The sequence below is a fragment of the Sarcophilus harrisii genome, chromosome 2 (assembly GCF_902635505.1).
Source record: "Sarcophilus harrisii chromosome 2, mSarHar1.11, whole genome shotgun sequence".
NCBI lineage: Eukaryota > Metazoa > Chordata > Mammalia > Dasyuromorphia > Dasyuridae > Sarcophilus > Sarcophilus harrisii.
In genome coordinates, this window is record NC_045427.1 from 351,508,056 (window position 1) to 351,530,594 (window position 22,539).

General features: G+C 41.5%; 1 protein-coding gene across 10 annotated transcripts in view; it reads right to left on the reverse strand.

Moving 5' to 3' along the window:
* The window catches only part of SEPTIN8 (septin 8), a 34,469-nt gene extending 13,099 nt beyond the window's left edge, over positions 1 to 21,370 (reverse strand). For 2 of the 10 annotated variants that reach the window (XM_031953117.1, XM_031953119.1), the window contains exons 1-9: positions 21,034 to 21,358; positions 7,703 to 7,817; positions 6,874 to 7,069; positions 5,157 to 5,343; positions 3,370 to 3,531; positions 2,846 to 2,942; positions 1,751 to 1,919; positions 1,193 to 1,325; positions 732 to 922 (exon numbers count right to left, since the gene is read on the reverse strand). In XM_031953117.1, the coding sequence (XP_031808977.1) occupies positions 732 to 922; positions 1,193 to 1,325; positions 1,751 to 1,919; positions 2,846 to 2,942; positions 3,370 to 3,531; positions 5,157 to 5,343; positions 6,874 to 7,069; positions 7,703 to 7,817; positions 21,034 to 21,063 (1,280 nt within the window). In that variant the 5' untranslated portion in view covers positions 21,064 to 21,358. Of the gene's footprint in view, positions 1 to 731; positions 923 to 1,192; positions 1,326 to 1,750; positions 1,920 to 2,845; positions 2,943 to 3,369; positions 3,532 to 5,156; positions 5,344 to 6,873; positions 7,070 to 7,702; positions 7,818 to 17,359; positions 17,453 to 17,845; positions 17,976 to 20,421; positions 20,743 to 21,033 lie in introns of those variants that run through there. The other 8 variants (XM_031953114.1, XM_031953113.1, XM_031953115.1 and 5 more) reach the window with 8 other exon arrangements.
* Positions 21,371 to 22,539: the final 1,169 nt, after the last annotated feature.

Sequence of the window (22,539 nt, forward strand, 5' to 3'; positions counted from 1 at the left end):
TTTCCAGTTGACACTGAAATTTATGTCCCCATCCCCATTTCTCAGCTACAGATCATCAGTGATTTGCAGATATTATAAGAATCATGGGTTCATAAAATGCTAGATTCAAGAGCTGGAAGGGACCATGAAAACCAAACTCTTTCTCTTATAATTGAAGACTCTGTAGCACAGGCATGTTCAGTGGTTTGTTGGGGATCCTTCGGACACCAACTGTGTGAGGCAAGCTTTAAAGACAGACTTCCCTTCCTGACTGCAGTGCCCTCTTCCCTCATTGTGCCGAGCAACAGGACTAGTGTGTAGCCACAGAAACCATGAAGTCAGCCGGCACCATCTGGAAAACTACATATTCCTCATTTTGTCTCCTCTGGACTAAGGCTATCTATCTTTCCTTCATTCTGTTTGTTCTTTCCCCAAAGTCGCTCTTCCACCCACACAGTCCTCATTATACCCTGGGACAAAACAGTTTAGTCTGGGACATCTGGTAGGAAAAGACAGCTTAACTTTGACCTCCTTTCTTAAATAATCAAGCAAGGGGAAAAGGGATGAAAGCAGGTGGGTATTCCCTGTGATACTGCACCATTGAAATGCCTGAACTGTGGTTCTGGGCTTGAAGTCAAGGCCATTTACAACTGCAGGCCAGAACCAACATTAGCCAAAAGGGGTGATCCCGAACCCTGTAATGTACAGAGAGAAAAGCAGGAAAGTGAGAGGGCCAAGCATCAGCTACTTACTTTTTCTTGTCTTTGTCCCTTCTCAGTGGCTGCTGTGAGGTGACCTGTAAGGCTTGGGCCTGCATGGCCTCGACAGCTGCCTTCCTCCGGTTGAAGGCAATTTTCTCATCCTCCAGTTGCCGTCGCTTTTCTTCCACCTTCCGCTTTTCTTCCTGGTGGGTCCTCTTTAAGGTCTCAAATCTCTCATGAAGCTAGAGGGGAAATCTGCTTATTGGAAGAAATGTCCTCCTCCAAAATCCTATCTGGTTCTTGGGATGTCCCCTATTCTCCCAGGTTGATTCTTTTGTGGATCTTAACTCTTATGCCCAATCTCTAGGCCCTAGAGTGTGTTTCCAAGGATGCAAGAATAAGACAGAAGTATTTCTGGGGTACCCACCACCTCAAGAGAGCATCCTTTCCCTCCCACACTCTCCCATCCTTTAGTCAACATCCCACTCAGGGACCTCTGGCTTATTATTTACCTCCTTCTCCTTCTCCTTCAGCTCCAGCTCTGTCTCCTTCACCTTATTCACAAACATCTGTCTCATCTCCTCTTCTTTTTTCTGCAGCTCACATAGGAACTCCTTTCTCCTAGTTTCATAGGTCTCCTGGAGGCTAAATAGGCCCAGGCAGTGCCCAGGGAAAGGGGCCAAAAGGGAAGGGTTACAGAATGATGGTAGATGAATGAAAGGGAAAGTTCTAACAGTGAAGAGAAGGGTGGGCAGGGTCTGATGATTACCAGTGATTTGGAGCATTAGGCAGCTAGTAAGGAAGTAGGTATAGTGAGATTGGGGTTGGGGAGAGGGAAGGGATTGCAGAAACTCATTTCTAAGGGTCCCACAACCTGAGACAAAGTAAATACGGATTTAGGAAGTCAGCCAAATTTGATAAAACCTACTCTTCTACTGAATAAAGATGACCAAATCTTCCCCCCATTAACAGAGATAATCTAGGTTCATGGTCCCTGAAAAACAGGGGCCTACAATAGGGTTTTGGTCTCCCATGGGAAAAGGGTCCTACATGGACAGTCTAGGTGTCACCTAATGGGCTTGCTCTCTGCAGCTGTGTCCTGGAAGCCCATTTCTTCAAGCTTATGACGCCGGTAAAGTTCATAGTGCCTGTTGTGTGTCTGTTCTCGGAGATCCTCCATGTTCACACGGATCAGCATCTCTCGAAGTTTCACAAAGTCACAGTGACTCTCATTCTCCACTGAGGGCATGGGACAGACACAGGCACTCAAAGGGGACAAATGGACAGACACTCAGGGATTACAGAGCAGACAGATGGGGTACCTGCTGGGTGATCATAGGGCAAACAAATGGGGCATGGATGGGGTTAGAGCCCTGTGAGGTATATCCAGTGAGGGAGAACCTAAGTTCACAGACTCACAGAACCTCAGGACTGAAGAGCTCCTTAAAATGCATATTAGGTGCATAGTCTATATCCTTCTATTTTAGAGATGAGGAATCTGGGGCCAAGAGTTACAAAATTCACCCCAAATCATGCTAAGTTCATTGTTTTTATTTTCAATACCACACTGTTGTTTTAGTTCTAAGCAGACACAAATTAAATTTGCCCACTACAATTAAGACACTTTCATTTGAGTCCTAACTCTATGAACCCCTGAATACCTAGTTTAAGAGCATCCAACCAAGATCTGAAGAACAGTACAGTTTGGGGGTTGAACAAAGAATTCATTCTGCAATATAATCTGATAAGTTCTGTAGTTTTCTTCTCAAATAATTTCTTCTCCCCTTTCTCTTTCCTAGTGCAAAATGTCTAATCCTAATCTAAACTTGGAGACACACACACACACACACACACACACACATACACAATGTGTTCAAATATTCAAGGAATAAAGAGACTCTGGGAATGCTACTTTTCCAGCCACCAAAATAAAGAAGGTCTTTCAAGTATATATAATAAATCTATTTACACATCATTAAAACAGCTGATAGAGAGAAACTTTAAAAATACCACATGAATATACATGCACCTCTTTTTGCAAAACAAATATGCTCCTGAAAAGAGGTGAATAAATTAATTTCTTCTAAACTGAACAGTCCTCCCCAAACCCACATTCCTGGAAGAAAGAGGGAGAAGGGGTCTAGAGGTTTGCTGCCCTCACTCACCTTGCACGATACCCCAGGGGTACTGCCGAGCACGAACCAATTTGTTCCCAACTTTAATCTCATCAGTGCTGCCAACCACAGCAAATGGTAGATGGGCCTGAAATAGAAATCAGGATTAAGTAAAAATTCAGAGCAAATAGATTTTCTGCCTCCCTCAAAAATCCAGCTTGCAGAGTTACAAGGAAGAATACCAATGACATGAGATCTAAGCTTCTCAGCTTGGTGTCCTCCAGCAAAGCAACAACAGGGGAAACTCCTAGGGTCAATAAGCCCAAACTCTAATCTGCACTGTAGGCCTCAGTCTCTCTTCTTGAAGTTGGAGACAATAAAAACCTCATCCTTGGAATGCTCAGACCCACCTCCACCCCCTAGGTCTCTACCAACTATCTTATGAAGCTTATGTGTCCTGTCATAGCTTTGGCCTGGCTCAAAGGACTAAAAGTTTAGCAGTTAAAGTCTACTATGTGTCCCACCCTTATCCCTGCAGCAGTCCCCAAATCTAGGAAGCATAGGATTCCACTCACATTCATGACAGCATTGATCTCTGCCACTGCTTCATCATCTGTAGGAAACTGGTAGATCTGGACCCCATTTTTGTCCAGCTCATTCATGATCTTGTTCTTGAACTTGTGTAGTTCACTCTTTGAAATGGTATCCGCTTTGGCAATAATAGGAATAATGTTTACCTGACAGGAAGAGAGGCAAGGAAGATAGGGTTTGGAGGGGAGCTCTGAGAGGGGCAGCAAAGAGAGCCACTGAACGTTCTGGGATCATCAGTAACACCATAATTCGGCAGGACACAGTTGCTGAATAGCTTGGCACCAGAAATAGAAGAATGCAATGACAAAAAACATATCAGATCCCCCCCAGTTGCAAAAGAAGTAACTGTCATGCCTGAAAGAAATCATTCTTCAGAGAAATTATCAACTAAGTGAGGTCCAAATGTAGGAACAACTAAGCTCCATGCAGGATTTCTCTAGCTGAGAAGGAAAGATAACCCTGAAGAACTGCCATGTTCTAAATGGAATCCCTCCCCAGTTGCCCAAATAACATTAGATTCATAAATACCCAATTATCTCACAGAACAAGCAGCATGGCAGTAGATCTGGGACCAGAAACTTCAAGTTTGAATCTTTGTTCTACAAGTAGCAACTTGTAATCTTTGTGACCTTGAAGTCATTTAACTGTCTTAGAATTCAGATTTCTCATGCTTAAGATGAGGGAACTGGTCTAGATCACTCCTGAGGGTGATTCTAGCTGAGTTCTAACTTGGTGATCCTGCAATCTATTTCTCACACAGGTAAATGGTGATACAAGAACCTTCCTACACCTAGGGCAAAGGGCAAAATGAAGAGGTTCTACTTCTGGTCTTTCATACTGATGATCAGCAAGCACCATTGGGAGCAACCTTTCCCAGATATTTTGTGTGTGTGTGTGTGTGTGTGTGTATACAGATATATGCATAGATGTACATGGTATATATGTACACATGAATATATATATATATATATATATATGTTCTTATTATGATCAAGGACTCTCATGGTCCTAGTCTTTATGCATGCGTGCACTCACACACACACACATACAAACACACATCAGGATCCTTTATTTATGTTCTCTATCTACTAAAATATCTTTTTTTCAATGGGGTTGGGGACAAACAATGAGGGATATTTATGGACAGATAAAAGAAGGAGCAAAAAAGAAAAAAGTTTGAGAAGAAGACAATAAGCAAAAGATATATTGTGATGGATTTGGGTGGGTGAAGGGGAATGGGGAGATTTCTGAAAGAGGTTGTTTCAGACACACAGAGAATAAAAGAATAGAGCCAAGGAAGGAAAGAGGAAAGCCAGAAAAAGGCAGAAGGTGGTGATAGATCAACCAAGTATGGAGTACAGAAGCAGAGAATGGGTGAATTGAGAAATGGCATCAGCTGAGAATACTTATTAGAAATGGAACTGACTTGGGGAAGGGTCAGTGGAGAAAGAGACAAAAGGGTCATTCAGTAGCAGAAACTGGAAATAGGGAAGATGAACAGTGGAGAGCACTGTGTAAGCAACTGTGTGAGGAACTCAAAAACAGGACTGAGGAAGATGTCGAGAAGGTCCCCTCCCTAAGCTATGCTCAGAGAAAATTCGCCCAGTGGCAATGGAGGGACCTTCAACTCTGGGACAACATGCCTATAATCAGACTCCTGGAGGCAAGAACCACTGGGCAGAAGCAGCTGGATCCTCAGCCAACTTGAGCTCAGATTCCCTGCCTGGAATGGGAACATTGCAGAGCAGGAGGGGAGAAAGATGCTTCTCACCTTGCTGTCCAGCTTCTTCATGGTCACCAGGTCCAGGGACTTGAGAGAATGTCCAGTAGGAGTGATGAAATAGAGACAGACATGGATCCTTGTATCATGATAGTCAAACAGAGAACGCTGAATCTTCAGCTCCTCCTGCAAGTAGTTTTCAAACTGCGTATCGATGTAGTCAACTATAGGCCTGTAACTACAGACAGATTCAGTCAGGCCTAGGGATGGACAAACAAATAGGCCAGGCCAAAAAGGCCTAAGAAACCCTAGCTGTTTATTACTCTCTTAATAGAACTAGGACTTTGCTTTAAAACCCTTGGGGTACATTCCTCCAGCAGCAGTTAGAAAGATGTTTTTCCTAACTCTAAGATGGAAGCCAAAGAGTTTGGGGTCCTTATTTCCTCTGCCATGTCAAAAAATAATCCCTGTTAAGTTTGTGAGCAAAAAACTCAGCTTGACTTACTGAGAAAGGAAGTGAACAACTAGATTTTGTCATCAGACTGGCCCAGAATCGAGTTGTGTCACAGGGACTGGAGAAGCCTGTTCTAGGGATGCTCTCTGCAGGCTAGGTCCAATGCCAGTCTGTGACCAATAAGAAAAAAAATCCCTCCCAAGCAGAAGAGACCAGTCACTTAGATATTCACATATAGAGTCTCTTCAGGAAATGCTAAGGCTAATTCAGATCAGACATTATCTCCTTGGATTACAGGATTTTAGGATTATAGATTGGAGCTGAAAGGACCTCAGAGGTTAGACTTCCACATAGGGGAAAACTGAGGTCAGAAAAGTTAAATTATATGCCAGTGTCACATAGGTAGAAAGGGGCACAGCTTATATTTTAGTCCTGTGCCTCTAAGTCCAGGACTTTTTGTACCTCTCAGGCTCAGTTTTTTCATATGCAAAATGAAGAGTTTGGATTCTATGAGCTTCAAATTTGTAACTCTAAAATTCTATAAATCTCTAAATCTAAGCTCCCCTTAGCCTCTCATGTGAAGCAAATTTCTGTTGTTCCACTAAGTTCAGGAAAAAAATTATGGAATTGAACACAGAAATGTGCCACATGAAACAGGTGATTTTTACAAGATGGATTTCACAGGTCAAACTCCAATGAAGAATTTACGTGGGATGGACTACAAAGTATAATTTTGTATGAAAAATCCTCTAGGACATTAAGATAAGCCACTATCGAACCAGCCCTAGTCAGGTGAAAATTTGGTTCCTTGGTGTCCAAGAAAAAGGACAGAAATGGCTTAATTCATTGTGAGTAGAATATGGTCAAAGAGGCTTTCCCAAATTGTCGTCACTCTACTTTATATGGAAAAAAAATTACACTGTCTGTGAACTGGTGAATTTCATATCAACTCCTGGAAAGGCAGAATCACATAGAAACTATTCCCTTCAACAAAATATTTACAAAGAGGAGACAAAAGCTAAATTTTTATAGTTCCATCATATACAATTCTTGTCATATTGAATTTTCCCAAAACTTCGTATCCATCTAGGGATGAGCTGTCCTAGACACAAATCCATAGCACAGAATGCTGTCAGGGGCCCTGTGTGTAGCTATAATAGTAAAGAACTCCTATAACTTATCTAACTAATCAGGAGAATGACAGTACAGGAGAGGACTTGACACCTGGGTGGCCAATGTTTGACCATGGTAGACACTGTTTATTAAAATATGATGAAAAGGGGATGAAACAGAATCAAACATCACACCACTTGCCTCTCATCCTTATTGATCTGGTCTCCAAAACCAACTGCATCCACAATGGTCAACTTGAGATGCACATTGCTCTCTTGGAGGTCATAAGTACGTGGCCGGAGGCGTACACAGGCCTCATAGTGTCCAGACTCTTCTGTCTCAAAGATTGTGTTGAAGAGTGTATTCATTAGTGTAGATTTTCCAATGCCTGTCTCCCCTGGGGAAGCAGAGAATGCTGTCAGTGGGGGAAAAGGAATTTTTGCTCTCCTCTTACCTTAAAAATCAGATTTTGAAGGTATCACCTAGTCTGTTGTAGTCTGGTAATTTTTTTCCTAGGGATTCAGGAAGCTCTGATTAAAGCTAAAACATGAGAGGTGAGGGGAGTAGGATGGTCAGGTCATATCAGGACAGAAGCTAATTTGTGGCAGAAGTTCTTCCATATGTTGAATCTAAACATCTCTCCCTGATACTTAAGTCCATCTATTCTTGATCTGTCTTCCACAGCCATCTATCTGTACAATAACTTTCAAATACTAAGAATTTCCAAACAATCTTTCCTAACCTATCCTAGATTTCTCCTCTTTAGACCAAGAATCATAACTCCCCTCCAAACTCCCTCTACTCCCTGATATCCAGATGTGATTATGATGGTCATTTTTATTATATCCTAACTCTGGCCTTCATGTCATCCTGAATTCTGAATCCAGCACTACCCTCCAAATTTCTTTTGTTATAGTCATACTTAAACCGTCCCAGAAGTGACCAGACCCTGTATCTTCAGGACCCCTAGAGTCAAGTCCTCTAATTACAGTGCAGACTATTTCCTTGCCAGGTTTTCTCAGAGACTTACCCACACAGAGTATATTGAAGCTGAAGCCCTGAGACACGGACTTACTGACCAGCTGGTCTGGGAGACTGTCAAAACCCACATGGCCCCCCAGATCGAGGAGGCGCATTTCTTCTTTCTGCCAAAAGAAAAAGACATTAGGGCTACAGACCACTGGACAGGAAGAACAGTAAAATCTGCCTTACAAAGGACTAAAATCCTGCCCTTGCCTACCATTTGAGGTTCATGTCATAAAATTCCCTTATAGATTCAGAAACCTGGAAGTCACTGTTTTGGACAGAACAAAGACCAGAAGCTGTATTTTATCCCATGGGGAGAAAAAACAAAGCACTATAAAAATACCATAAGGTACACAAGAAAAAGAAAGGGATTGGGGCTGGGGAAGATTCCTTTATTTATATCAGGAAAGATTCCTTTATTTATATAAGTTTGTTTAAGATTCCTTAACTTAGATGAGCTGACCTCCAATTTAGATGGAAGTTTTCTCCCAGGAATGGAAAAAAAAGAGATTATTCCCAGGCTTAGAAGACCATGTTTTTAGTGATTCTGTTGATGAAACAAACTACTCTCCTGCCCAACAGAATCTTTCTTTCCTGGGAATCTGTATCCAAAACTACCTTTTCTCCTGGTCCCAGTACACTTCTAGTTCTCCCATTATTTTCCTCATCCTCAGAGATTAATTTATTGGGAATTGTATTAACAAGAGAAAAGAGATCATCGGTAAAAATAAGCCTACCCACACTTCTTCCATCTCTAGGGAGGAAGCAAACAGTGTAACTATTGATGGTTGTTAACTAGAATAAAAATGTCTCCAGGAACTAGGGTTTCTAAGCAACAGCATCAACTTTACGATTTCAGAACAGGTTTTCTAGAGAGAAAAGAAACAGGAGTATGCTCAACTGAGGAAAGGAGCAACTCTACAACAGTGGTAGAAGTATGGTTGGGGGTGGTGAGGAGGAAGCTGTATGGCAACTGGCTTTCACAGCACAAAATCATTAGGGCTTTCATCAGATATCTTGGTTTTGTTGTTTGGTTATTTTGATTGTTCCTGACATTTCATGACCCCATTTCGGGTTTTCCTGGCAAAGATACTGGAGTGGTTTGCCATTTCCTTGTCCAAGTCTAATCTTATAGATATATAATATATAATATAAGATTATATCTTAAGATTAAAGAGTTATATCTTTAGCATTATTCTCTAATGTTTGGGTCAATCAGCCTTCATATAAGTTCTTTAAAAAAAAAAAAAAAAAAAAAAGAAGGCCCTCATCTAACTCTATTAGTTACAATTCTATTTCTCTCCTATCTCTCATGCCCAAAGTCTCTTGGGCTCCACTTCAGCCTTCACTTTTAAATTTCCCATTCTCTCTTCAAAACCACCTGCTTTTCTTCATCTTCCTGAGTATATGTGCTCAAAGGTCAGCAATGGCTTATAATGGTTAATTTCTTAGTCCTCCTTGGTCTTTCTGCATTTTGTGGCACTGAACCTTCACTATCTCCTGTTTTCTCTTCTGTTCCTTTCAAATCCAAAAATGATTCCCCAACTCACCTAAACTTTTTTCTCTACTACTCTCTTTCTCACATACCTCGCTCAACCACCTACATGGCTGAACTCCTATATCTCATGATTCATGTAGGCATAATGTAGCTATATGTAGCACCATCAGTTCAAATTCAGTATGTCAAGGACAAAATCCAATAATCACCAGCAAAAAATTATCCTCTTGTCAATATTTGTGAATGGTATCTACATTCTCACATGTATATTTTCCTTTCCATCTCCAAAGCCACCATGTAATTCAAGTACTCATAACTCACACCTAGGTTACTACAATGGACTTCTACCTATTGTCTCTACCTTTAGTATGTCCTCACTCCCAGCTCCACTTGTAATAAAACCAATTCTCAAATCACAAAATTTCCTCCTTAAAAAATCTTCAGTGGCTTACAATGACTGAATCTGTAGCTTTTCTTTTCTTTCTTTTTTTTTTTAAAGGAGGAGCTAAAAATGCCCAGAATTAAAGATGTGTTATATTTGCACAGATGGCTGCTGTGTTTGTTCATCCTCCTTCTTCCAAGGGTGACACAATCGGGACATGATCTAACGTCCTGTAGCTCAGCCAAAACCCAAGAAGCCAGCTGTACTGAGAATCCTCCCCTCTCTGCATCCCTCACTAATCCTCCCTTCCTCCAGCTCCTTTCAGTACTCCTTACTTCCCAATCACTGAGCATGAATGAAAGAAAAGATAGATTTTTCCCCCCTATAAACTTTAATCATAGATTCTGGGTCCACCTACAATCATAAAAAGTACTCTCAGAGCCCCTTTGGCACGGTACCTCAATTCTATAAAGGGCTTGGTTAATAGTAGACTTTATAGACTACACAGTAGAAATATAATGGCAAGAGATTGCTCTATGCAAATGTACATGGCAAGGTAGATACGAATGGCCTTGAAATTGGGAAGACTCATCTTCATGACTTCAAGTTCCACTTCAGACCTTTACTAACCATGTGACCCTGGGCAAGTCATTTAACCCATGAATAGGAAATGACAAATCACTCCAGTATCCTTGCCAAGAAAACACCAAATGGGGTCACGGAAAGTAAAACATAATTGAAACAATTCCACAACAACATAACCAAATGGCAACATTTAGTTATACATACCTCAAAGCAGGGATGAAGACAGAGGAAATGTTCAGTTCAGGCTTAGGGTCAGAGTATAGCTATAGTTAAGACCATTCTATATCTTTAGCATTATTCTCTAATGTTTGGGTCAATCAGCCTTCATATAAGAAACAAAATATCAATAGCCCTTGTGATGTAATTCCTGACTACTTTATATACACCAAAAGCTTTGCCAATACTTCCCAGGGATTCTAGATACTTTTTGGACCTGTTGCTGTGGACAAAATCAAAGGCTGCCCCTTTTCCAGTCCCTAAAACTACATGAATAGCAAAACTGTAGTAGCAGAAGAGAGAAAAAATATAATTCAAGTGATGCAGCTTCTTTGACCCCCCAGCTCAAACCATTCTGCCTCCTGGCATTCCTTGATTCTTAAGGGTACTTGGCTTCTTGAGTTCATCTAAATCCCAATTGCTGGTTCTCTTTTTTGTTGCCTCAATTACGCTGCATGTCCTAATCTGATATCTGTTTTTTATGTCCTTCATAATTCTGACTGCTATCCACAAAGATAGACTACAAGAATGGGGTTTTCCAGAATTTATTTATAAGGGCAAAATCTCTACTATTAACTACCTTTTTGGTAAAACAAAGAGATCGGAATGGTCTCCAAAGCTCTTTCCCAGCTCTCTAAATCTATAATCCCATTATGAGCTATAACATATAAACTTAGAAATAATACCCACAGGATAGTTAATTACATAAGGTCAGTGTTGAAGCTTTCTAACAATCTTGAACTAAGGCTCTACACCTAGTTTGGGCCATTCCCTTCTCCTAACCTGCTGATGATCCATAACCTCATGATCCCAGAGCAAATTTGGTATTGCCCATCTGGGTGATTTTGATCAAGCTTTCTACTTCATTTTATAATACTTAATTCATTCTCAGTCAGTAAGGAAGTATTCTGATTGCATGATAGGTTTTTGGTGTCTCAGCTTTTTCCCCAAAGAATCATTAGATTGTTAAGTTCTTTGAAACAGAGACTGTCTTTTACCTCTTTTTTTATCCACAGCCCTGAGCATGAGGCTTAGCACCTACTAAATGCTGAATAAATTTGGTAACTGACCGATTGATCGCCTGACCTTCCTCTGCTTAAAGTGGGGAAATGGGTGAAAAGAATCACTGAATATTATTAAAATTCATACCTCAAAATAAACCATACAAAGAATACAGAAATCAGACTTTCCAAAAGTTTTTTTGTATGTTGTATGTTTGTATGACCATATAATTAGAGATGCACCATAATATATAGATGTGTACTTAACCTCTTGGCCAGAGTTCATAACTCTCTGACTGCCCCACAGGGTAGTCAGATCAAATGAAGTGGCCTGGTTACCCAGCAGATAATCTCCTCCAATGATAGGTATATTGTCCCATCATCTGAGTAGCATCTCCAATTCATTCTTAAAATTACTTTGAATATTCCTTTTATTTACTTAATTGTGGTCATATTATATCTGAACCCACTTATCTTCCAAAGTCAAGTATAAGTGCTTTGAGGACAAGATCTATTTTATTATTTGCCTTTGTGTCACAAACCCTTAGCACTGAGTAGATACTGAATAAATGCTTGAGTCAGCTGAAGAGCAAAAGAAAGTAGCAGTCACAGTCAGGATCTGTCATACATTTTGGCCCTAAAAGATGTAGCTTCACTAGCCTGACAGAAATTAAGAAGAAAATGAGGGCTAAAGATTCAATTACTAATATAGCAACTCAACAGCAAATTCAAAAATAAATCCCAAGTTGTCAACTGTTTCTCTTAGCCCTTTTGCTCTCAGAGCCTGGAGATTCTCTCAGTCCCTAGATAACCTTAGTCATTTTCCAAACACTTATTTCCTAGCTGTGCCCCTACTAGTCATTCCAACCGGCCTGATCTCAATAGGAAAGTCTCTAGCCAGCAAACTTCTAGACTGAAATGGTACTCTCAGACTGAGGGGTCTGGGAAGAACTCCAAGTATTTTCCCACACTGCCTGGACTCCAATCCAAACTTTCCCAAGCTAGGCTAGGTCATTAGATTTATTAATTCTGGAGTTATCCAACTCATGTTGGAGCCACCATGAGAGTTTCTGGGCCACTGAAGCAAGTTTAGCATTCTCCTTTATCTTCCTTATCTTCATTTGGGGACAAACAAATTATCTTGCTGCATGCTACATCCTTTTCCCTTAAGCATTCAAAATCATTTTGCATTTTATTAATTTGTCATTAAAAAAAATAACCAAAATTTATATCAGGCAGAAAGTTTGCAAAGGGGTGTCTGTGCGTGTGTGTTGAATATAAAATTTGACTGAAGCTTCACAACTCTGTGTAAAGAATGTATGATAGGTACTGCTATCCCCTTTCTACAGATGAGGATACTGAGGGTTAATTGACATGCCCATCATCACTAGTTAGTGACAATAGTGGGAGTAAATCCCAGCTCTTCCTAACTTCAAGTCCAGTATTTTACCTACTATTTCACACTGTCTCCTTTTTTTAGAAAGTCATTTTAAGTTGATTCCATACACACAGTTCTGTTTCCCTAGTTTGTGGATGACTTTGTTAGGAATATCATGAAGGGTATTCTTTCCAGGTATGGGTTGGCCTCCAAGATACCTTCCTACTGAAATTCTCTAAATTCTGCTAAATGATCTCTAAATAGGGAAGCGCTTTACCTCCTTCAAGACCATCCCTTCTATTTCAATATCATTCTGGAAGTTTTTCATTACACTAAATCGTTACACTAAGACCCTAGCAAGAAGTCCAATTCTTTTTCCATAAGACAACCCTTCAAATCCTTGAATCAGGTCCCTACCTAAAACTTCTCATATTCAGGCTAAATATGTTCATAGGTCCCTCAACAAATCATTAAGTGATGAGGTCTTCAGAGCCCTCATCAATCACTGCAGCCCTCTTATGGATGGCTTCCAGTTTATTAATATCCTTTCTAAAGCACAGCATTCAGAACTGAGCACAATACTCCAGACATAATCTGAGTAAAGCAAGGGCCAGCAGGACAGTCATTTCCCTTCTTCTGGTCACCTTACCTGTCCTTATTAAAGCCTTAGCTTTTCTAGCTGCCATATACCACCATTGACCCAAACTTGCAGTCCACTAAAAGCTCCAGTCTTTTTCATGTGAACTGCTGCTAAGCCTTCAGTTCCTTCATTAGACAATAAGGGATCTTGTCATGCTCTTGCTCCCCATGTAAAGTTTGCCAGAGTGACAAATAGGACTTCTAGGGAAGTGGGTTGTTCAACAAATTTAGCCACCAATGATAAAGCACCTCCTACATAGAAGGCTCTGATAGGTGCTATTGACAATAATTATGCTGTCTGCTACACTTGAGATTAGAAAATGAAGTGCCTGTGATCCATGCTTCCATTTCCCTGGTTAGGATTTCTTTTTTGGGTTCTCATTGTCCCTGCCTAGCCAAGGTATCTGTTATAAATGGAATCATGCAAGAGCTGCCATAATATTGAAGTCTGAAAGTAAGTGGCCTACCCTGGAGCTGGGAAGACAAGGAGGAAGCTCTTAGTCCTTTGGGATCAGGAAAGCAATACAGAAATTATCACATCTCAACAGAAAGGTAAACTGCCACACTCAATTCAGATGTCATCACAAGAAGGAAACGTGTGACTAGTTTTCTTTTACTCATGTTCAATTTACCAATCATTCTAAAGGATACAACAGAGCTGTCTCTCCCAAGCCCACCACGAAGGATTTCAATACTGAATTAATATGGTATGTATAAAAGACAATGTGGGTATATCAAGCTCAAAGTACCTCTACCCTGCATGAAGCAAGCTTTCCCTAATAGTAGGACAAAAGGTAAAACTTTTCCTTCAACCCTAGGAAATAACCAAAAGGGCAGAGCCCTCCCTCCAGGGTCTTTCCCATCTTCTGCCTCCTCAAAGGTCCAGGAACACACATGGACACAAATAGACCTACTGAATGTTCTGAAGTTTTCTGATTTCCTCCAGGTTTCTGATCAGTTGATTCTTTGCAGCAATTGTGCTCCGTGCTAGGGGTGCAGTAAGGAGCAAGGAAAACTCATAAAGTGATGGGGAAGAGAGATGATGTTCTTTTCTTAATGTGTCACACTAACTAGCAGATTAGGTTTTCAAAAAAAATTTTTTTTTATTTTGGGGAGGCAAGACAATTGGGGTTAAGTGACTTGTTCAGAGGCACCCATCTAGTTAAGTGTTAAGTGTCTGAGGTCCGATTTGAACTCAATTCCTCCTGACTCTAGAGCCGGCTCTATCTACAGCACCATCTAGCTGCCTATAAGTAGGATTAGGATGAGAGGGCAGCAATCTCTCTGTCCCTCCCCTCCTCTCTGTCTCTTTCTTTTTGCTTTGATCCATATTTATTCTCATAGTTCTCTCTTTAGATGTGGATGGCACTTTCCATCACAAGGCTAATAGAATTGGAGGGTAGCAATCTCAAAGAGAGGTGAGTCCACTCCACTTGACTATCCATCACCCTCAGGGCTCAAAGCTTCTCAGCTGAACCACAACAGCATCAGCCAGGAAGTGTATGTAGGGCTCCAACATGCTCTAACATGAGACTTTACCTATTCTGACATTCCCAAATGGTTACTCTCCCAGACGTTGAAAGTGAAATGTGAAACATTTAATCAAGTGAGTACTACAACAAAGAACACCAGGAGAATTGTAGCTAGTCATATATAGTACTTGCCTGTACTATAAGGGAATCTTCTACTCAGGTTTTCAACCTTTTTATTATCAGGGATAGGAATCTGTAGAGTTCAAAATGGCAGAACTAAAGCCTCTACCATCTCTGGTTTCTGTCACATCACCCTAATAAGCATGAATCAGTAAGCTGTCCACAGAGTGGCTCTACAGTTCATGGCCTTTGAACTTCTTGCTTGGCAGTGGTACCTAGTACATCAAATGTCCTTCTCCTCAACCCCTGAGAACTCAGATATTCTAGAGAATAGGAGGAGCTGAGGGCTCAAAAATGAAAGAGATCTCTTCCAAAGGGACCTTGAGGAATGAAATATGCAGTCATTTGAGTCGTGGGAGTAGTTCTAGAACAGGGCACTTTAGATGCCTTGATTTCCATTAATAACTCCAACTATTTGTTTATATTTCTCTGGTTGGTCTAATCATTTGCCCTAGGGAAAGGCCCCAAGGGGCCCCATGGGGCAACAAAGAAGCAGAAAGGCTGGGAATGCTCAAGGCATTTTTGAAATAGGGCAACCCTTAGACCCTTTCCTCTGTGATTCTGCAGCTGTTCCTTATTCTAATGGACTGGACATGGGCCATGGAGGAGCTTGTTTTAGTTACTACTCAAAACATGTACTTATCCCCTGGTTCAGAGATCCCAGGCTCAGATTCTCAACCCTGACTCCTCCCTATCATCATTCCTACATCCAGTTTGACTAGGACTTATTGATTTCTTCTTTGAAATATCTTCCCATCTTCTCCTTACTTTCCATTCTCCCTTTAACCCTTTATGGTAAGCAGGTAGGCCCTTACCATTTTATATGTGATTTCTCCAAAGCCTAATAGTCCCTTTGTTTCCAGCCCTCCCCCAGTCCATCCTACATTTGCTGCAGCAAGAATAGTTAACAACCATTTCATTGTCATTTTCTCAATGAAAAACTTTTTTTATTTATATTTTTTTGCAACATGGCCTTTCTACATTTATTTGAATATTTCACATGGCTCACCAAGCTCACCATGTCATTTGTTTGATAACTATTATATAATACTTTGATTTTTATTGCTACAATAAAGTAATATTCTACATAAAATAACTTACTGATGAGTTTTTTCCTCATTCTTTCTAATAGTTGGAGAAATACAAAGGTCATTCAATCAAATTGGAACACCTGAATTGAGGAAACAATTTTTTTTCTGTCTCAACAACCAAAGAAATACATGTTTGCATTATTTGTAACATATTATGTTTTTTCCCTTTGTCTCAACAAAGAAATACATTTTTGTGTTAATTGTAACATATTATGTTTTTTGTAGTATCTACTATTTAGAGATTAGTTTAAGGAGAAGCATATTTAAAATTAAAATTAAGCTTTTCCATTAAAATTCATTATTGCACTTCTAAAATTACATGAGTCCAAAACTGGTTACAAAGTTTATATTTGGGAAATGTTTTGGGTTAATCAGTCTTTTTAAACAAATCAATCAAAAAATTTTAATGACTCCCCACATTGGCTATCCCATCTGATACAAATAGATCTATTTTATTTTCCACGTTGTAATTTATTAAGCTAGGGATCTTCACAGTCCTATTCACTCACAGTAAATGTTGGTACTAGAACATGTCTTGCTCATTCCTGTCTTTGTACTGATCACTTTGCTTTCCCTGACCAATATGCCTTCTTTGTTTCTCTCCAATTACTCATCCTTCAAGATCTAATTCGGGGGCAATGTGGAAAGACTTCATCTCTCTTATCATTGGATTAGATCTTCTCCAAGAATCCCTCCAGTTCCAATGACTTGATTCTAAATCTGGCCTCCTTCATGACTTTGCTTCCCAATCCCCTCTATTGATCTTTCTCTGCTCTAAAAGTCTACTCCATGACTTGTCTCGCCCAATAAGAGTTTAAACTCTTTAAGGTCAAGGATCTTCTATTTTATATTCTCACCTCAATTGAACTGCTGGTTGACTGATAATAACAATAGCTAGCATTTATATAAGTCTTAAGGTTTTCAAATTGCCTTATCTATGTTAATTCATTTAATCCTCACAACAATCCTAAGTGATAAATTCTATTATTCCCATTTTACAGATGAGGAAACTGAGGCATATAATGTTTAACTGACTTGCCCAAAGACAAAGTCAGGATTTGAACTCAAATCTTCCCACACTTTTGTCTAGTACACCACCCAGCTGCTCTGATTAGTCCTATGCTCATTTATAACCAATTCCATCTATTAATGCTTTCTGGGGGGCTGCATGGGGAACATACTCCAGGTGGGATAGGGCAGAATAGAACACAGTCTTTACTTTTCCTGGAGCTCATCCCCTGAAGCACTAGGTCTTCCCTTAGTAATAATGATTCCTCACATCTGAATGGCACTTCTGATCGTCATTCGAGTCCTGTGAGATAGGAAGAGCAGGTGTTATTATTCCCTATTTGATACAGAAACTAAAGTACAGGGACTACCTCAGGTTATAGTCAGTGGGTAGAACTGAAAGTCAATCCCCAAATTATCAGAGTTTTTGGTTTTGATGGGTTTTTTTGTTTGTTTTGTTTTCTTTTTTAACAGTGATTAATGATGCTGTCTTCATTTTTTAGGAGGAAGAGTGGGAAAAATGATCTGTTTTACCCCAGGTACCAAAAGACAATTTATCAAGATGGCTGGGGAGAGTTTGTACAACCAAAGGGGAAAACATCAGAGAAGAAGACAGTGGGCCACATTGGCAGAGAAAATGGGGAAATAGGAATGGAATTGTGGGACCTCTTTGTTAATGGTAAAGAGCAGTCCCCACCTCTCTCCATCCTTTCTCCTTTTCTTCTCCCACTCACAGGCTTCAGAGTGGGAACAGGAACTCCAAGAAAACACTGGTGCTTTAGGAAGTGTTAAGATTACCAGGGCGACTACGGAAGTGGCAGATGGTACTAGGGATAAAGCAAAGATGATGGGGGGGAGGCTTGCTAGGAGAGATGCCAGGCAAAAGACAGTCATGCCAAAAAGCAGAATTATCCCCAATCTCTGAGCTTTCCCACATGCCCAACTCAATTTTCTCTCTTGTCCAAATCATAATCGTGGATAGATTCAGTGATAGGTAAAAACCTGATAAGTTCTGATAGACCTATATTATCATGTAAACCTGTGTGACATGTCACAAAAAGTCACACTGTGTCAACAGCATAGTACTAGGTACCAAGGAGCCAAAGAGACTTCATTTTTTATCTCTGAGAACCAGAAGAGATAAGCCTGGCCTGAGGGACCTGGCCAACCAAAAACAACTCTATCTCTTCCAGTTCTCAGAACAGAAACACCAGATTCTGATGTTCTAAAGAAGTCATCAACCCAAATCCATCACAGCATTAAAGCAAAGAACTGTCCAACATAGCCCTAAATTGCTACATCTTCCATAACAAATACCTCCCAGCCCCAAGGGTATCATCCAGTTCAGCCTGCCAAGCAGGGTTTCCTGAAAGTAGAGTGATAATCACAAAGCTGATCTACAAGGCAGCTACTAAGGCCACCAGGCTGCCATTTAAAAGAAATGGCCATAAAAACAATAATATTTTCTGGGATTGAGGATGTTCATAAATGCAGCTCAAAGTATTTAAAAACAGTAATTTAACTTTCTTCAAAGTCCTATTCAAATGCCTCATTATGGTATGGACAGAACCCTGGATTTTTCTATAAGGCTACTCAGTCTTTAAAAGGCCCTATAAAGCTGCAAAAGCTTTGAAAACTGGTCCAGCAATGACCTACCACAGAAAGACAAGTGTAGCTAAGTTCAGAGAGGCTCACCATCAGGTCAGCTGCAAAGTGATGTACCTGGGTCCACAGCAGCCCTCTAAGTCACAGAGGGGCTGTCATTTACACTCACAAAAATCACATAACCTTGAAGCACTGAAGTAATTAACCTTTAAGTGGCTCAGGGAAGATAAGGAGCAATCTGAGGAGGGTGAAGTGCCTTCAAGATATGTCGGATGAGACTGGAGTAAGATGCCCATTGCTCAGGCCTAGTTCTATCCATCACTTTCAGAAGGCTCAAGGCAGGCATGCATCTATTTTCCATAATGCTCATTTTAAGCCCATTTAAGAAGCCCATTTTGTAAGTTCATAATAGAACACAAACAACTCAAATTTAGGTCATAGCTTTTTGTTATATGACCTCATATAGGCCACTCCCCTTCTCTAGGCCTCAGTCCTCCCCAGTAATTATCTGAGTACAAATGGCACCATCATGGTATAAACTGGGCAAAGAGCCCTATATCTTAGTTTGGGGTCCTTCACTTACTAGATGTGTAATATTGGCCAAGTCACATCACTCATCCAAGTCCCAGTTTCTTCCACTTGTAAAATAGGAGGAAAGAAGCTAAACTAGACTGCATCAAAAGTACTATCCAGCTCTAAAATTCAATGATTCTAAACCCTAGAAAAATACTTTGAGATCACTTTGCCAAGTCACAACCTAGTAAGTGATACCTCATTAGTTTTCATTGTGAGGATGCTAATGACATCACTTACTAGGATGGGAGGTGTCTCTGGACAGGAAATAAAGAGCCTGGAGAATTGGATAGAGATAAGCATAATCTAATAGAAAAAAGTGGGGTTTTTTGTTTGTTTGTTTGGCTTGTTTTTGTGGCCTTTCACATGCAAAGGGACAATTTTCACAATCATGGTAAATCACATTTATAAATGTTCTTACAAACACAATCTAGTAACCACTGGATTTATTTGCAGAGATGAGGCAAGTGGGAACTCTGGTCACAGAACAACTTCTCTATTATTTTTAGGCAGACTAATCACATACAAAAACACATTAGCTCTCACACTACAAAAAAAAAGCAGTAAATCTACTATCCATCCGCTTGGGGTTGCCACTTAGTCTTGTGGTTTATTTTGCCGATCAAATTTAAACCAGTGTTGTCTCATTAAGACCTGGGGTCAACATTCTACACAATGATACAAAGTCTCCAGTGAATTCTGGAATCTTCTGAGTCAGCCCCTGGGCTTTCACTGTAACAGACATGTATGCAGGATCATACCTAGACACACTTCATAGACAACAAGGGAAAATTCCTAACGAGGCGCTGGCATAAATCCAAGTCTGGGTGAATTATAAAAAACCTTTTACAGGGTTACCTGCCGAGACAGACCAAAAGCAAAACTCCACCTATTCAAAACTGGGAGGCGCTTTGCAGCCCTTGCCTTCATTCATTCTAAAGTTGGAATTCACCTGACTTAAGAAATTGACACAGACCTAAAAACCCGAGGCCTCACCAGTCATTCAGCCATATCTATTTATCCACATCCATCTGTGGATCCCACCAACTCCATTCTCATCCCTTCCCAGGAGACAGGGACAGGAGCTCTCATTACCTGGGTGACTGCTGCTGTTCTGAGTTAATCTGTTTTGGGGTTTTTTTTTTTAGGGGGGAGGGGTCAATTCAAACCATAGAGGCCTTCATCATATGGTTTTTCCTTCCCACACACAGTGACACAAACATGGGGAGCTTCATCACATGGGCCGAGAAAAATGTCCCAATAGAAAAAGGTGCAGCTAAGGGGATCTGGGGGTCCCTGGAGCTTGTCGGGATGCCAAAAGTCTTTGCCAGTCGCTGACTACAAGGGGCAGGGTGGTCATTTCACCCATGGCAGCCTTCTCTCTCGGAGCCCCCTCCCGCGGAGTCTGCCGTTCCGAGGGTCTCTGGGTGTGCCGGCCAGCGGCACCCTGGGGGCTCGCCCCACCCAGAGGGTCAGACTCGCGCGTCCGGGACGTGGGCTCCGCAGCTAGGAGCCAGCACCCATAGGAGGTTCGAGAGCTAGGCTGGGTGCCGCCCGCGCAGAGCCCCGCATCCCGGCGTGGACAGCGGGCGGCAGTACCCGGCTCCGCTGCAGTACCCGGCTCCGCAGCGCTCCCTCCCTCCCTCCCCTCAAACTTTGCCGCCCCCCCAGCCGGGGAGCCGCGCACACATCCCGCCAGTCCCTCACCGAGCGGCGCTCCAGGTCGGGAGCCGCCATGGACTGACTCGAGGGAGGCCAGACGGGAACCGTGGAACTGGAGCCGGCTCCGAGGCTCGCTCTCCACTCGGGTCGCTGCGGCTGAATGGATCCAATATGGCCACTTCCTGGAAACTCCCCTTGGACAGGAGCTACGGAGCCGCGGTTCGCCGCCGCTACCCACCCTAGCCCCGGGGAAACCGGTCTCCCTGTCGGCTCCGGCCTCCGCCTTCTTACCGAGTCGGAGTCCGGGCTCTGCCTAGCCTGGGAGCCCACCCTGTATCCAGCAATTCGGCTGCAGCACGGAATGTCGGGACTTGTAGTTCCCGAAATTTGGGGAGGGAAGGAGAGGGGCAGGGCTAGGGAAAAGGAGGGCGGGAAAACCTGTCATCTCCCTTCAGGAACTGGGCTTTCTGGAGCAATAAACCAGAAGGGGGCTGCCGGTTTGCTTTATGTCTTAGGATCGAGAGCTAGTGAAGAGTTTTTAGATAATCTAGTGGAAGTCCCTTATTTTTACTGATAAAGAAACTGAGGCTCAGGGAGAAGTGACTTACCCAAGACCATACAAAATAATAGTAGAGCCAAGATCCAGACTGGTGTACATGCCAAACTTGTACACCATTACTCTCTCTCCCTTCACTTGGAGCAGAAGAGCCAATTTTAGTTCACACATTACCTTTCCTTCTGCCTAGTCACAAAAATTAGACTTTCAAAATTGGAAGATATCAAAGAGATGATCATCTAGTCCAACTTGTACCTAAAGAAGAATTTCCAACATGCCATTCCTAACAAGTAGGGATGAAGACCTTGGGAGGAGATCTGTCTCATCTCTCTTGCTCTTCCCATGGCTTTATCCAAAGGGCAGACAACTCCATGTTTCTTCAGAGGATTTCTGAACTTTCCAGTGCAGCTGAAGAATTTTCAAATAACAATGGCCCAGGTACACTGATCAAATTTAGATATGGCCTATACAGGGTACCTAATAGCCACTGGCAGACAAACCATTGCAGAACTGCAGCCTACGTTTCCATTTGAGGTCCATGGATTCAATCCTGCTTGCTACCTACCTGTTACCCCACACCTGAACTGCCACACTCATGCAATCATAAGAAAGGTAACTCTGATAGTGAAGAGATTAGAAACCAAGGGGTCTTTAGCTTTGATATAGGAAGTCAGTCAATAAACTTTTTATTAAGCATCTACTATGTGCCAGGGACTGTGCTAAGCAGGGAGAATGCAAAGAAAAACATAAGGATAGTGCTGTTCTCAAGGTCTAATGACAGAGACAACACAAAGAAGATATATGCAGATAAACTGGAAACAATCAATAGAAGGAAAGTACTAGAATTAAGGCAATCAGGAAAAACTTCTTGTAGAAGGTACCACTTTATCTGTATCTTGAAGGAAGCCAAGGAAGCCAGAAGGCAGCCATGGGAAGACATGGGGGACAACCAGAGAAAATGCCTAGAGTCAGGAGATTGAGGGGCTTATTCAAGG